General features: G+C 47.8%; 1 protein-coding gene across 1 annotated transcript in view; it reads left to right on the forward strand.

The window, feature by feature from the left end:
* The window catches only part of LOC118889462 (H(+)/Cl(-) exchange transporter 4-like), a 68,348-nt gene extending 53,051 nt beyond the window's left edge, over positions 1 to 15,297 (forward strand). The window contains 8 exon segments of the mRNA XM_036841224.1: positions 3,553 to 3,666; positions 6,401 to 6,607; positions 6,714 to 6,815; positions 7,750 to 8,211; positions 8,213 to 8,299; positions 9,850 to 10,036; positions 10,752 to 11,150; positions 15,077 to 15,297. Coding sequence (XP_036697119.1) covers positions 3,553 to 3,666; positions 6,401 to 6,607; positions 6,714 to 6,815; positions 7,750 to 8,211; positions 8,213 to 8,299; positions 9,850 to 10,036; positions 10,752 to 11,150; positions 15,077 to 15,297 — 1,779 coding nt within the window.
* The last annotated feature ends 1,044 nt before the right edge of the window (positions 15,298 to 16,341 follow it).

The raw sequence follows: 16,341 nt of genomic DNA on the forward strand, positions 1-16,341 counted from the left end.
AGGAACGTGGGTTGCTTCCACTTCTGTGCTATTATGAATGATTTTGCTTTGAACGTTTGTCTACAAGGTTTTGTGTGGACATATGTTTTCATTTCTTTTGGGTAGATACCTAGGAGGGGAATTGCTGGGTCACATGGCAACTCTATATTTAACCTTTTGAGGAGCTGCCAGACTCTCTTCCAGAGTGGCTGCACCACTTGAGATTCCAGCAGCAGTGTATGTGGGTTCCAGTTTCCCCACATCCTCACCGACCCCAGTTGTTATCTGGTTTGGATTATAGCCCTCCTAGCAGGTGTGAAGTGCTATCTCATTGTGGATTAAGTTATCATCTTCCAATGCATCTTAGGAACACATTACAGAGGATGTTTGTGGGCTTTCCGTGATGGGAATATCCCAGGCCCAGGGGATGCAGCAGTGAAGCACAGACCAGGCGCTTGCCTTCATGGCACTCCAAGCTTCAGATCCACATACAAATCTTAGTTGGGGTAAAGGGTTAATTTCTACCCAAATTCAGTGGTTACCACAATGACTATGGGTCATCGCCAGATCAGAAGCCCAGGTGAGGGGGAGTTAGTTGCCAAGATGCACATTAGGGGTAATGTGAGGACCATTCAAGCTAGAACTCTTCTTGGAAGGTAGACGTAATCCCTTTATTCTCCTCCTCCCTCTCCCACTCTCTTGCCTGATTGACTTAATGCAGCTGAAGACATTTGGAATGCACTTTGCCATTTGCTAAACCTCTTTCTCAGTGGAGTTGAAAATTAATTCCTTCAGATCTCAGAAGTAGACCGGGATTTTGAAATCTCACACGTTCTCAGTGCTCTCCATTACTTCCAAAAAATAAATTCTCTACTTGAGTTGATGGAGGTGGGCAGGCAGAATTGGCTGGGCACCATGTTTGATTTCTTCTCTCTTACTTTGGAGGGAAATATGGCCGTCTAGCTTCCCAGCCATTTCTAAGACTTATGCTTTGATTCAAAGAATTACTGTTAGCAAGGGTGAGACGTTATTTTTAGTCTCAAAAGAGTCCATTTTTCACTGGGTGAAATGTATTCCTCACCACATAGGGTGTGATTTCTCACCACATAGGGTAACTAAAGGATCATCGAAAGGAAAGCTCAGCTTGGTCTTGATCCAGGAAAAAATAAAATTAAAAAAAAAAAGACTATTTCATGCTGAACTTTGGATGGTTTATGTGAACATGTTGCTGCAGGAGCCTGAAAAATAAGCTGCAATACCATCCTGTTTCCTTGGTACAGCCAGTGCTGCTCTAAGGCACCATATGCATTCCTAAAAATCACAAAACTGCATCATCAAGACCACAGAGCTTGTGGGGAAGATGGGGCTAGGGGCACAGCACTCAGAAACTTCAACTGGTGACACATAAAAAAGATGGGAACCTCATAAAAGCAGTAGCAGAGTTAGACGCACGTTAAATGGTTAAGAAATGTATGAATACTCCCCTAGTGCATGCGTGAGCTGGAAGCCCTCTGAGACGTGTGCCTGTGTGCATTTTGTGTATCCCTGCACGGCTTGATTTGCAGCTGCAGTTTTCTGCCTTGTGTTTCTCCCAGATGAAATTGTGCAGAAACAGATGTGAAATTGGCATTATGCTCAAGTTCTGCCCTGAGGCATGAATCACACTGGAACAAATTTGCGTTTTCCAAACAAGTGTTCAGGCAGAACTGACTGCGTTTTATTGGATATCAGAGACCGAAGGCACCCGGGACACTAAAAAGAACAGATTACTGTTGGCATCTTGGTTTCTGATCGCAATGCCCAACAGCAGGCGCTTTTGGACTCAAGCCGCCTATCAAAATAAGGAGATGGCCAGTGGGGAACTGGTGGGAAATTTAAAGCAGCAATAAAAGATGTGGGGGCAATACCATCTTCCCCTTCCAAGAACCAGAGATGCGTAGCTCAGCTCGTAGACAGACAGGGAACTCTATCTGGGAGTGGCTGGCTGGACCTGGTCTTCGTCCAAAGCGGGCATCTTTATTTGTGACAGCTGAACTCAAAAGGAATAAACTACTGAGTTGAGCATTGTTTCCCGTGTGACAAAGCGCAAGGGACACACTGATGTGGATAAAACTCAAAAAAGCGGTATCAAGTGAAAAAAGTAAGTTGCAGAAGAATATCTAAATAAAGTAACAATCTATTTCTGTAGAGTCCCTAAAACAGCCAAAATGAAACAAGCATACTGTTTAGTGATACACATATGTGCTAGAGCTATTAAGAAAGGCAAGGGAATGATTGGAGGGGGGAGGAGGAAGGTTCCACTGAGGAAGCAAACACAGGGCTTTCAGAGGTACCTGCTCTTCTGTCCTGAACTTGGTAGTGGGTACATGGTAGTGGGTACATGAATATGCTTTCAGCCGTATATAATGTGTAACAGATTCATGTCTCTATTTATAAAAGAGTTCACAATAATCTTTTCAAGTATCAGGAGCCCAATGGAGATTTTATAATTAAGCTTTGGTTATTATGACTCAGTAGTAGAAAAATTTCCCTGTTATTATAGTAGAGCTTGAAATTCCTAACCTAAGGGTGCAATACCTACCCCAGTTCTTGGAGGAGAGGGGCAGAGTGAAAAGTAAGTGCGAATAAGTAGTTCCTGGATATAAAGAATGTCCTTCCAGTTAAAACCCAACTAACCATGCAAACAGCTCTACCCAGTTTGAGATACAGGGCTGTTCTTCACTTCAGGAAAGATACTAAATGAGATCTTTAGAAAATACACTTCCCATCATAGGAGCTGATCTGCCTTAAGCTGTTCCTGGTGTGCAGTGTGGCAACAAACTTTGAAGGCAGTGCACTTCTGCACAGTTTAAAAATCACTCGTCCTTTGTAATGTTTGCTTCTGAAACATTTAGATTACTTTGGATGACAATGTTACTGACCAGGGTTCTTGACCTCCTTAATCAATAGAAATTGATCAGAGGCCAGGCAAGAAATTCAGGCAAAGCTTTATTGGGGCCTGAGCTGCAGCAGGCCGGGAGGGAGAACAAGTAACAGGTTCCTTTGCTGGCCTACTTGCTGGGGGGGCAAGGCGAGCTGGGTCCTTATATGCGGTGAGGGTAGGGGTGTGTCCAGGGGTCGGGCCAGAGGAGTTGCTTAGGTGGTCTGCCCACCCCTTTGGTGGTGTTGAGTGCAGGGGGCATGCGCAGTGACCTGCTTTTGCTCCCGCTCTTCAGAAGTGGCAGTGGGGCTCTTTGGTCTCTTTGTATCTTGTTGTCCAGAATTTGCCCCAACTGGGCATGCATGCAGTTACTTTTAGTCCCTTATAGTTTCTTTGTATCTTGTTGATAGATGTTTGTCCAGGTGCAAGCATTGCAGCAGTGCAGCAGAGGGTTCCAGGTCCCAGCCAGTGTCAAAAATTCCTTTGAAACATTAAAAAAAAAAATACAAATTTAGAGACCATTTTTTTTCTGTGTAAAAAATGCTTTTGTATGCTCTACAATGCACACTTAAAAGTGCGCACTAGTTCTTGGGCTTCAGAACTTAGAGCGAACTGGGCAATGATGATTCTACTACTGTCTGCTTCATTCATAGAACCACTGTGGACCGTATAAGAAATCATGTCCTCCTAGGGCGTTCCCTGGTGGCGCTGTGGTTAAGAATCTACCTGCCAGTGCAGGAGACATGGGTTCGAGCCCTGGTCTGGGAAGATCCCACATGCCGCAGAGCAACTAAGCCCCTGCACCACAACTACTGAGCCTGCGCTCTAGAGCCCACGAGCCACAGCTCCTGAGCCCGCGTGCCACAACTACTGAAGCCCGCACGCCTAGAGCCCGTGCTCCGCAACAAGAGAAGCCACCGCAATGAGAAGGCCATGCACTGCAACGAAGAGTAGCCCCCGCTCGCCACAACTAGAGAAAGCCCGCACACAGCAACAAAGACCCAACACAGCCAAAAATAAATAAATAAATAATAAAATAAATTAAAGAAAAAAAAAGAAATCATACTCTCCTAGAACTTACTTTGAGTTGCCGTTTCAGTTCTATACAATGTGAACTCTTTCACAAATATTTATTTGCCAGAGAGGTTTTAAAGTTACCACCATGAAGTCACAAATGTGCTGCAATACATCGCCTTAAAAGCCCTGCTTGATTCAGTCTCTGTTGATCCAAATTAAAGCAAGTGATTGGATTTTGGCATCTATGAATCTGCCTTCTTTAGTCCCTAATTTGATCATGACAATTTTATAAAGTCATTTTAGAGAATTACAAAATACCTCTTACATTGTTCAATTCACCACATGTCATGGCTGGCAAAGGCTCAGGTAATTTAGATGCTTGTAATTTTCTAAATGGTATTACACTATTCAGCTGTACCCTGGGGTCCAAATCCATATTAACTAACTGACAAAAAATTGTAGATAATTTTATTCTAGGCAACACAAAAGGGCAGGATTGTGGCAGGCATAATAAAACGTCCCTTAAATAAAGGGATCTGAGATCCCCAGAGCACAGGCTCAAATAGGCCCACTAGCACTAGTTAAAGACCAGTTTAACCACTGCTAGTTTGTCTGCCTTTAGGAAGGAGCTTAGTGAGTGCTTTCGAACGGATGCCCACACGCTCGCTCACTGTTGGTCTTTCTCCTTGAATTAAGAAACAGATGTCTATCAAGAACTCCTGAGATGAAAATGGTCCAGTCACCCCCCTGTAAAATTGCTAGGATTAGTTCACTTCACAACCCTCTCCAAGTCATCACAGGTGACATGATGCCAGAGAGCGTTTCAGGACCGCCCTTAAATACAGAGGAATTAGGAATAGCTGTACTGCTCTTCTCAGGACGAGAGCAGTGCTTCTCTACCTGGACTGCATTTTAGAATCACCTGGGGAGGCTGTAAACCTCCTATGCCCAGGATACACCTCAGACCAGTTGCTTCAGATCTCGGGGCGGGGGGATACCTCGTCCTCACTGGTGCCTGATTCTCCAGGTGATGCCACGGAGTGCCGAGTGCCGGTGGAGAAGGATTGTAATAGCTACGTGAGAAACTGATCTCTTGGCGCCCACTGGGAGGCTCTTTGACGTTATGTAAACATCCTGACGGTGACAGGAGCTGAGACTGTCCCATTATGTATTATACAATGGGAAAACGGATACTGACCATGAATTTCATTAGCTGACTCACTCAGTGTCTAATAAATCTCTGATTACAGGCTTGTAAATTGCTAGCTGGGCAGTAAACATTCACTCCATTTCAGCCAGTCGCGGGAGAGGTTGAAGGTAAAATGTTACTTACCCATTGGAGATGCTTCCATATCCAGAAGAACCCTGTTTTGGGGGAAGAGGACTTCCATATCCAGGGTGATGCTTCCATATCCAGAAGAACCCTGTTTTGGGGGAAGAGGACTCCAGTAGATGAAGTTAATCACTGAGATTGACACCCCGTTGAATTCTAAAAGCGTTATGCAAATTCACGTGCACCTTCAGGGAGAAAGCCATTATTTGGCGTGTACAAAACGTCGCAGGTCTGAAAGTGGTGCACGAGTCAGCTCTACCTGTAGTCAAAGTACTTTTCAGGACAAGAGGGCAAGATTCAACGGAAGGGAAGGGGTTGCCATGGATTCAGATACCCTAACATCCCCCAGGGGTGCGTTATTAGAATGTTGAGCATCTTCTTTTTCCAATATTGTATTAAGAATATTTTCAAACATACAGGAAAGTTGAAAGAATTGGACAGTAAACACCCATATGCCCCTGGCCTGCATCAGGGGTTGGCAAACTTTTCCGATAAAGGGCAGAGAGTCAATATTTTGGGCTGTGTGAGTCAAGAGGCAAAATTGAGGAACTATTCTCACTAAAAGGCTAGTAGTCTTGTTTACATATTACATTTAAAAACATTAAAAGCACTCCTAGCTCGTAGGTCATACAAAACAGGCTGTGGGCTGGATTTGGCCCACGGGCCATAGTTTGCCGACCCGGATCTAAAGTTAAATTGATATTTTGTTCTATTTGCGTTGTCACATAGCCAGCCAGATGTTCCTTTATCTTGGCCATCTTTCAGTAGTGAAAAATTAACAGTTAAAATCAATAGATACACGTGTCTTTTCAACACAACAGAGGGTAAAATGCACATGATAAAATGCCATAAATAAAATGAGACTGATAATTACTTATTCAGTCCTCTTTATGATCTCTCATTACTCTTGGAATTATTAAGATTTACTATGCATTGAAATTGTTTCAGGGTTCCATTAATATATAAAATTAGGCGTTAATATAAATTCTCAATATAAAATTATAGCTAAATTAACAACTAAAGCAGCCTGTCTTCCATATGATTTAGCGAATCTCGGTTTGAAAGCTGCTCCTCAGAGGAGGGAGAGGTTACTTTCCTAGCCGTGGCGCTGAAGCGGCTCACTCCCCATCGCTCTCCATCCTGTGTTTCAGATAAAGACCATCCTGAGCGGCTTCGTCATCAGGGGCTACTTGGGCAAGTGGACCCTGCTGATCAAGACTGTCACCCTGGTGCTGGTGGTGTCCTCGGGCCTGAGCCTTGGCAAGGAAGGGCCGCTGGTGCACGTGGCATGCTGCTGTGGCAACTTCTTCAGCAGCCTCTTCTCCAAGTACAGCAAGAACGAGGGCAAGAGGCGCGAGGTGAGCAGGTGCAGAATGAAGCGCCCTCCCGCCCTCTCCAGCCTCTCCAGTACCCGCTGATTTGCCGGAAAGGCCTCGGGCTGACGGGGAGCTCTTTGCTTCGCAGGTGCTGTCAGCTGCGGCCGCTGCCGGGGTCTCTGTCGCCTTTGGTGCTCCGATCGGGGGTGTGCTTTTTCAGTCCGGAAGAGGTGAGCGTGGGCACCGGAGGGCCCCGTGGTTCTGAGCGCCGAGGAACACATCGGGGGTTGGGGCGGCAGGAGGCTTCCCTCTCTAGCCCTCTGAGGGCTGAGAGATTCCTGCGGCTCATTAAGGAGCCGCAGTGTTCGCCATGAAATAACGTGTTTTCAAGTCCTGTTTTAAAAGTTGCCAGTGTGATTTCTGGGGGGAGATTTGCAGTCTCCTCTCTCGTTTTCATAAACAACATAATGAAGCATTTTTATGTTTTGCAACCCAAATGGATCCAGTCCAGCAGTCGGCCCACGTTGTCCGTAAAGGGCCAGGTAGCAAATATTTTAGGCTTTGCGGGTCTCAGGGCTCGGTCGCAACCACTGGGCTCTGCCCTTGTAGCGTGGAGGGCGCCGCAGACAACACGCACGTGCGCGGCGTGGCTGCCTTCCAACGAGACCTTCCCTATGGATGCTGAAGTTTGAATTTTATGTAATTACCACTTGTCACTAAGTCTTGTTCTTTTGAATATTTCACGTGTCACAAAATAATTCTCTCTTCCCCCAACCATTTAAAAACGTACAAACCATTCTTAACTCATGTGCCCTCCAGATACATCTGCTGGGCCAGGGGTTTCAACCCATGATCTGTTGCCTGGAGAATCAAATCAGAGGTTTCTTTTCTTTTAGGAGGGTCGCTGTGCTATAAACAGAATGATGATGAAGTGTTCTCATTTGTCTTAAAAAAATAGCGCAAACACACCTTGACTAGTGTCCGTTCCGATTGTAGACATAGAGTCCTTTAACTATCTTTGTTAGTGCATTTGGGCCATCCTCACACGTAGGTTGAGGAAGTGAGTACCGCCCGTCTTTGGTCTTGAGTGTGACTTTATGGCCTGTGCCAGCAGGTGGGGCTGGGGCTCTGGGCGGCTCTTTCTGCCGCCGGTCTCTGATTCTCCACCTGTTGCTTGGTCGCAGGTCAGCTACTACTTTCCCTTAAAGACCTTGTGGCGGTCCTTCTTTGCGGCCCTGGTGGCAGCCTTCACGCTGCGACCCATCAATCCCTTTGGGAACAGCCGCCTCGTCCTCTTCTACGTGGAGTATCACACGCCCTGGTACATGGCCGAGCTCTTCCCCTTCATCCTGCTTGGGGTCTTCGGGGGCCTGTGGGGAACGCTCTTCATCCGCTGCAACATCGCCTGGTGCAGGAGGCGCAAAACCACCAAGCTGGGGAAGTACCCGGTGCTGGAGGTCATCGCGGTGACCGCCATCACTGCCGTCGTTGCCTACCCCAACCCCTACACGCGCCGCAGCACGAGCGAGCTCATATCCGAGCTCTTCAATGACTGCGGGGCCCTCGAGTCCTCCCAGCTCTGTGACTACATCAATGACCCCAACACGACGCGGCCCGTGGACGACATCCCCCACCGGCCGGCCGGGGTCGGTCGGCGTTTGCACGGCCATGTGGCAGCTGGCCCTGGCGCTGATCTTCAGAATCGTCATTACCATATTTACCTTTGGCATGAAGGTAAGTGAAGGGGAGGGAAGGTGTCAGGGGAGGGAGGCAACCTCTGTCCTTCTGGGGATAGCACCCTAGTCCCCAGAATAAGATTGTGACGGGGGGAAAAGGGGAGGTGACCTTTACTGAATGTTCTCATGCGCAGGGCACTTGACATTCTTTTAATCAACAAGAAACAACGCTTTTGATAAACAGCAAGCCTATGGAATAGAGATTTATAAACCCATTTTACCAGTGAAGAAGCTAAGGCTTGGAGTATATCGTTCATATGGAGACGTGTACAGCTTGGGGAATTCTCACAAAACATACACACTTGTGTGACCAGCACCCAGGACCAGGAGCAGAACGCTGGCAACCCTCCAGAACCCCCTTGTGTTCCATGACTGTTGCTTTTTGTGGTATTCTTACGAATTAAAAAAAAAAAAAGTCTAGGGACTTCCCTGGTGGTCCAGTGGTTGAGAATCCACCTTGCAGTGCAGGCGACACAGGTTCAATCCCTAGTGGTAACTAAGATCCCACATACCGAGGGGCAACTAAACCCGCCTGCTGCAGACTACAGAGCCCACGCGATCAGGAGTCCCCATGCCACAACTAGAGAGAAGCCTGCGCACAGCAACGAAAGATCCTGCATACTGCAACTAAGACCCAACACAGCCCAAAAAAATAAATATTATAAAAAAGTCTAAGGATCTGTGTACTTGGGTGCAGTGGTCAAACACAAACCTGAATTTTTGCCTTAAGAACAAGGAAGGATAAACGGTATTAAATAGGTGACTGTCTCTGATGCAAAGGGATTTATTTTCTTCTGGTGCCTGCTGGGAGAAGTCTGCTTTGAAGTTACAGGGGATTAAAAGATGGGGGGGATAAGGGGTGCTCAGAAAGGAACAATTTCCTCAGGAATGTCTCACACTGTAGAAATCACACCCGAGGATCCAAACTTAACTCGAATTTGGGTAAAGATCCACTTGCATCCTCAGCTTGATGACAGCTGGGGGGCAGGGGTGGGGTCGGGGTGACATCAATGCAGCTCCCGGTCAGGATCGGCGGTCACATGCAGTCTCCACGAACAGAGTCAAGTCTGCTCTGTAGCAAATGTCTGATCACTAGAGAAATGAACATGTTTTTCACACAGCAAAATATAAAACACGCTATTACCTAGACCTTTCAGTTTCCATGGTCTTATTTCTTTGCTGCATCTAGCCTGGCTTGAAAATATTCAGAATACTTTTCGGAACATGGACTTTGTTAGGAAGACAGACCTGCCCCCCCATCTCTCTCTGAGATTCTTTAATCCACAGCAGGCAAACCAGGCCAGCTTTTGAAGGCGAGGAAATGAAAGTGTAAAATTGCATTCTCTCCAAGTCACAGTAGATACGACCAAGCAGGTGAAATCACTGGTCCCATGGTTTCCCGGCTGAGCCATGTTTTGAAGCGTTGCCCCTCCTTTGAAGACCGAAGCAAAATGCAAGCTTGTCGAGGGGGCCTGACTTTCCTGGTGGTGGGGCAGCGGGAACGGGGGCCCCCTTCCCTCATGCTGCTTTCCCCTGCGCTCCCCGCAGATCCCGTCCGGTCTCTTCATCCCCAGCATGGCTGTGGGGGCCATGGCAGGCAGGATGGTGGGAATTGGCGTGGAGCAACTGGCTTACCATCACCACGACTGGATCATCTTCAGGAATTGGTGCAGGCCCGGAGCAGACTGCGTCACCCCAGGGCTCTACGCCATGGTGGGAGCCGCCGCCTGCCTAGGTACCGAGTGTGTGTGTGTGTGTGTGTGTGTGTGTGTGGTGTGTAATGTGAGTAGCAGAGGGCTTTTCTCCGCTCAGTCATCCGGGGACTCAGGCTGATGGGGTCTCCACCGTCTTGCAGCTGTACCGTCTACAGTAGTGGGTGGGGCAGGGGTGCTGCTAAACATCCTGCAGTGCACAGGACACTCCTCCCCCACCCCCAACAGAGAATGATCCGGCTTCAAATGTTCCTCGTGCTGAGGTCCAGAAACCCTGGTTTAAGCTCACTGGCAGATCGGGAGTCGATATGGATTCTTCCCTTGAATACCAAGGGACGCAAGGGTGGGTCTGTCTCCTGTCTGTAGCCCCTAAAAGTCTCTACAATTTTCCAGCTCGAGGGGTTCTGGCAGAGGGCGATGCTTGCGGAGTCAGAAACCTGCAGAGCCCACGTAGGCTCCACTCACCAAAAAGCAAGGCGGGTCCTGGGTGAATAGACAACTTGCTGTCCCTCACGGGAGAAGAGCCCCTCAGTGAGATGTGACTTACGGCTCCTGATGCAAGGCTGTGTTTACCAAGACTGGCCTCTATCCTAGAGGTCTGAGCCTGGGCGCCGTGTAGGACTGTCTCCGCGGAACAGGTGCCGGGAGGGTAGAGCCGGCTTGTCAGTTTGCACAGTTCATGTCCTCTCGCGGGTGTGGGGTCGAGTCCTGCAATTTCATTCCTCCCTTTGGTTGCAGGTGGAGTTACCAGGATGACGGTGTCGTTGGTGGTCATCATGTTTGAATTGACGGGTGGTCTCGAGTACATCGTGCCCCTGATGGCGGCGGCCGTGACCAGCAAGTGGGTGGCTGACGCCTTTGGGAAGGAGGGCATCTACGAGGCCCACATCCACTTAAATGGGTACCCGTTCCTGGACGTGAAGGACGAGTTCACCCACCGCACGCTGGCCACCGACGTCATGCGGCCACGGCGGGGGGAGCCGCCGCTGTCCGTGCTCACCCAGGACAGCATGACCGTTGAGGACGTGGAGACGCTCATCAAGGAGACCGACTACAATGGCTTCCCCGTGGTCGTCCCCAGGGACTCGGAGCGCCTCATCGGGTTCGCCCAGAGGAGGGAGCTGATTCTCGCCATAAGTGAGTAAAGCAGGGAGGCTCGCGCTTCACGGAGACGAACGGCACCCCTGCGCCCCGACATTCTCAAAGAGGTTCGAGGGAGTGGACGAGGGTCGGAGGGCTTCAGGCCAGGGTCTCTCACGCTTTAATGCTTATTCGTTTCACGTGGGCGTCTGGCCAGAATGCAGTAGGTCTGGGGTGGGACCCGAGACTCTGCATTTCTCCCGAGCTCCCTCTTAGTGCTGCTGCTGCTGCTGCTGCGCCCAGGTCACACCGTGAGGGACAGCGTCCCGTCGGAGGCATTCTTGGCTGGACACCGAGCACCACGTTTGCAAGCAGCCCCCTGGGCCCCTCCCGCCAGGAGACACGCGCTCCGCCCTTTAGGGACTTCCTGGGCGAAGCTGAGCAGGACGAGGTGGGAGAGCGCGGGCCGGCCGGGCAGGCCGGTCGCGGAGACGGACTTGCAGGCAGGCTGACCGACCCAGATGCTGAGCTCTCGGCCTCAGGCGCCTCCCTCGGCGCCGCTCAAGCCCTTCACTTCGCGACTCTATGTCCGGCGCCATCAGTTAGAGGCCCGCGTGGGTCCAGTCAGTTCCGTGGGATGCTTTTCCTCCTCGTGCGCTGACTGGATCAGCTGGGCTGAGGGGCAGGCTGCTGAGCTGGGAGAGCGGAGAGGGGGTGAGGCCCAGCTGGGATGTTCCCGACGCGGGCGGCTCGGAGAAGCCCGGGGCTCCCGTTGGCCCAGGGATGAGCGCCTTGGAGGGGGAGCGGGAGGTAGGAGGATTCCACAGACACAGGCCTGGGTGTGAGTCTTTGGAGGCCCGGGCAGGGAGGAGCAGTGACTCTTAGAGTGTTTTCTCCAGGTGGAGAAGGGGCAGGGACCAGCAAATGAGATCCTGCTCACTATCCCATCATTTCAAGGTAGGCTGTAGCCTACCTTGACATGGCTTATGTGTGCACTTGATTTTACTGTATATGTCATCTTCAAGAGTATTTATGAATTTTGCCACTGGGACTTGTCGAGGTATAATGGTGAAATGCTCCACTGGGAATATACATTGTGCAGACAGCCCTTTGCTTATCCCTGTTCTTTGTTAACTATTTCTAAGGCTCTCCCTTTGAATTTCTGAAACTTCTTGCCAATGTTAAAAAAAGTTTATAAACAGCTTTGTAATATTTTAAAATTATCTTCATCAAAGATTTTATCAAAATAAGGACTCAAAGAAGACCCAGTGGGAATGGAAGATCAGAGTTATGGGAGAAGAGTTAAAGAAACTCTTTGTTTTCTTACTAGTGTAAGATACTAGGGTATCTTCTGGCAAGTTGAAAGAGCTCTGTATCATGACTGAACAACAACATAAATGTCAGATCTGTTGGATAATTATTTAGGGCTAAAGATGTTTCTGTCTGAGAGGTTAATTACATAATAAGCCATGGAGAATTGTCAGATTCCCTGCTTGTTTCTGCTGGGGATATTAAAACATATGCAGAGGGACTTCTCTATGCCTTACTGAACTATAACTTGTCATAAAATAATCTGCTTTTTATTCTAAGTATTATTTACCATTTTATCATACTGTTTTTGTACTGACCACGACTGTGGCTTCTTGTGGTTTTTCACTGTTAAAACTTCCTTATTAATTACATCTGTTTTATGGAAGCAATTAAAATTCACAGGATTAGTATTACCTCCTTAAAAACATAATTACTCTAAAATAGGGTTTTTCAACCATGGCTTCGTTGGCATTTAAAGTCAAATAATTCTCTGTTGTGAGGGGGCTGCCCTGTTCATTGTGTGATCAGCATCCCTGGTCTCTACCACCACATATCAGTAACATCCTCCTGTCAGTAGTGACAGTCAATAATGTTTCCAGATACTGAGAAATGTCCCCTGAGGGTGCAGGCAGAATTACTCCCAGTTGAGAACCATTGCTCTAAAGCGATTGTAATCACTTACTGGATATGTGATTATTTCCAGTCTTTTAAAATTTCTTGGCCTATCATAGTTTGTGGAATTCACTTTATCAACACTTTCCTCATTACCCTCCTTGCACCTGGCATTATGATCGTACTGCTGCTAACAAGTGGAATGTCAGGTTGAATGACCTTAACAGGCGCTCGTAAAGGGTACATCATTTCTCAGGAGCTGCAGCCACTGAGAGTAGTTGTGGTAGAATAGAACAGCAGACCCCCAATACTAACAACAATTTTAAAAACAGTTTAACCACTTGATCTTTACAACAAATATGAAGTTTGTTACATTTTTGAAGTAAAACTAATATGCATAGAATACTGGGGAAATCAATAGCAAATGGGAAAATAAAAAAATTTACCCATATTCTCAACACCACAGAAGGCCATTGTTAATATTTGGTGTATTTTCTTCTTGTTTTTTGGGTCTTTTACACATGTAAATGTTGGGCCATCTTCTTTTCTTTCATCCCTTCCCCCTCTCTCCTTCCCTCCCTCCCTTCTTTCCTTCCTTTCTTCCTTCCTTCCTTCCTTCCTTCCTTCCTTCCTACACTCCTTCTTCTTTTCTTACACAGGCAGGCTCCCATGAGTCCCTGGGGTCTGGGAGTCTATACTCTAGTAGCACTGGATCATGCCCTGGGTGAGGGCTTGGTTTACCCTCTTGCACAGGAAATATTTCTTGCTGGTAGCATCCACTATGTGCTGGTGCTGTCCCGGAAGCTGGGAGCACAGCTTCCAGGGAAGCTGGGATGACAGTAGTCAGGTTCTGCCCTCTGTGAACTTATATCCTTGAGTTTGTTGCAGCCATTCTGGTGACTGATAAAGATTTCTTGTCCAAACAAGGAATAGATGGTTCACCCTAGTAGAAAGATGTGAAGAGCTTTCCTGTTGGCTCTTCTTCCATTCACCAGCTTCCAGCTTTCCATTAGAGTACTCTATTGCAATAAATCACTTCAGAACAGGCAGTTGGAATTTTTTTAAAATGAGCAATATAGATGAACAGTAGTCTTTGAGAAAGCAAAAATTGTAGAAATCAGGATCCATTTTAAGGTAAGCCTCACTGTACATTTTCCCTAATTCCTCACATGATCTAAAACAGAGATTAAATTTTTTACCAAAGGAAATTTGCCTTGGAGATACGTCTACTCATGAATCTACTTCATGTATGAATCTAATAAATAGCCTGGTTTCTAGCACTTCATTTAGGTATATGAGTTCCTGTTAGCATATTTTATTTTAGCTTTCTTTCACATGATATTCTCTGTAGACAGAAATTGGCTAATTGTAACCACAGCAGTTCTAATTTCTTTGAGAAATTCACAAAAAAAGGAGATTAAAAGGGGTAAAATATACTTTTTCTAGGGTTATTTCTTGGGTCCCCAAAATCATGATTAGACTGAGCTGCGTTTCTGGGCTGTGAGCCTAGGATGGTCCTCTTGGTTTCTTGTTCCTTTCAGGATTTATAATGCCATCTGGGCCAGTTATACGTCAGTTTGTAAAAAAAAAAAAAAAAAAAAAAAACCAAACCATGTATTAAGGTCATTGGGCAGCTAAGTGAGGTTCCTTTTCACGTCAAACCTCGGCCCCTGATGAGGTGAAGGTGTGTCAGGAAAGCAAGGGTGGCAGGCCCTGGGCCAGCTGGGTGCGCTGACGTCCAGGCAGAAGCAGTGCATTTCCCTAAAGGAAGTAGCCTGGTCAGGCCCGCGTTGCAAGACTTTGGCAGTGAATGATCAGGTCACAGCAGGGGGGTCTCGCACAGCATTAGCTTGAGAGAGAGGGATGCCAGTTTCACAGATGTTTGGCTGAAGCTCCAAGTTAAGAATGTAGAGTCTGCCTGCTGCGCCCCTCCTCTGTGGGATTCTAGGCTGCTGGGGGAGGGAAGTCGTGTGTTGCTGTGGGATGGGGTGGGATGGGGTGGGGGAAGGGACCCCGCAAGGGAGTCTCGTGGGGCTCACCGTCCTGCTCGCCCATTCCAGAGAACGCCAGACAGAGGCAGGAGGGCATCGTGAGCGACTCGGTCATGTACTTCACCGAGGAGCCCCCTGAGCTGCCAGCCAACAGCCCGCAGCCCCTGAAGCTGCGGCGCGTCCTGAACCTCAGCCCTTTCACCGTCACGGACCACACCCCCATGGAGACGGTGGTGGACATTTTCCGGAAGCTGGGGCTCCGCCAGTGCCTGGTGACGCGGAGCGGGTGAGCGGCGGGACCCTGGGGGGAACAAGATGAAGGGGACGCGGGCTCAGCCCTTGCGGGACTGGCGGGGACCGGGGCAGGGGGGTGGGTGGCAGTGCTCGGAAGAGATGTCAGCAGGGGAGCCCAGGAGGAGGAGTTGCCAGCGAGCGTGGGACGCAGGCTTCCGGGTGGGGCTGCTGTCTCTGCCCTGAGGTTGAAGGTTGAGTCCCGAGGGGAGGAGCCAACGGCGAGGGGCTTTGGCTGCTTTTCCAGTGCCCTGGTTCTGGCGCCAGAAGAGGTTCAGACTCTGAACTGGCATACCCGTCTTCCAAGTCATGGCTTTCTGCAGAAACGAGCAACGAAAATCTCAGGGCTAATGAAAGAAATGGGGTTAGACGCACAACGCTCAAACTTGGTTGACACACACACAAGATGCAACCCTAATAAAAGAAATGACACAGTTTTACACATTTAATGGATAAGAAAGACATAAATATTATAATAAATATGTCATTCTTTACATTAAGGAAGACCTGACAAATTTTGTACAAGTAGGCATCAAAGCGCTGAGTTACTGTGATTTACTGTGAAGAGATGTATGGCTCTTAGCATATGCATGAGCTGAGGTAGCTTATAGATGTATGACACGAACAGGTGTGCGTTTTGTGTATTTTTGTGCCACTGGGCTCAGACGGGTGTCGTTATATGCATTCAGAAATCACATAAGCAAATGGTAAATTTATATTACGCTTAAATTTTCTGTTAATTTTGTTAATTTAGTTGTACAGATTCACATTTTCAAAACAAATGTTATCTGTGAACTAAGAGTTGTGATGACTCCATGGCATTTTATAACCCAATAAACTTTTTCTTTGTTTTAATCACATGTTGTGAAAACAAAAATGAAAATCTTGAGCAGCAGATCGAAAGATTATATAACATTTTGAGAGGTATAGCAAACTGAGGGTCATTCTTTTGGATTACAGACATGCCTAAATTTGGGTAGAAAAACGGATTGGCTCTGTCAATGTAGCCTGAAATCTGGGGTTGTCTGCCTATATTCTATTTC

Source organism: Balaenoptera musculus, chromosome Y, assembly GCF_009873245.2.
Source record: "Balaenoptera musculus isolate JJ_BM4_2016_0621 chromosome Y, mBalMus1.pri.v3, whole genome shotgun sequence".
NCBI classification, from domain to species: domain Eukaryota; kingdom Metazoa; phylum Chordata; class Mammalia; order Artiodactyla; family Balaenopteridae; genus Balaenoptera; species Balaenoptera musculus.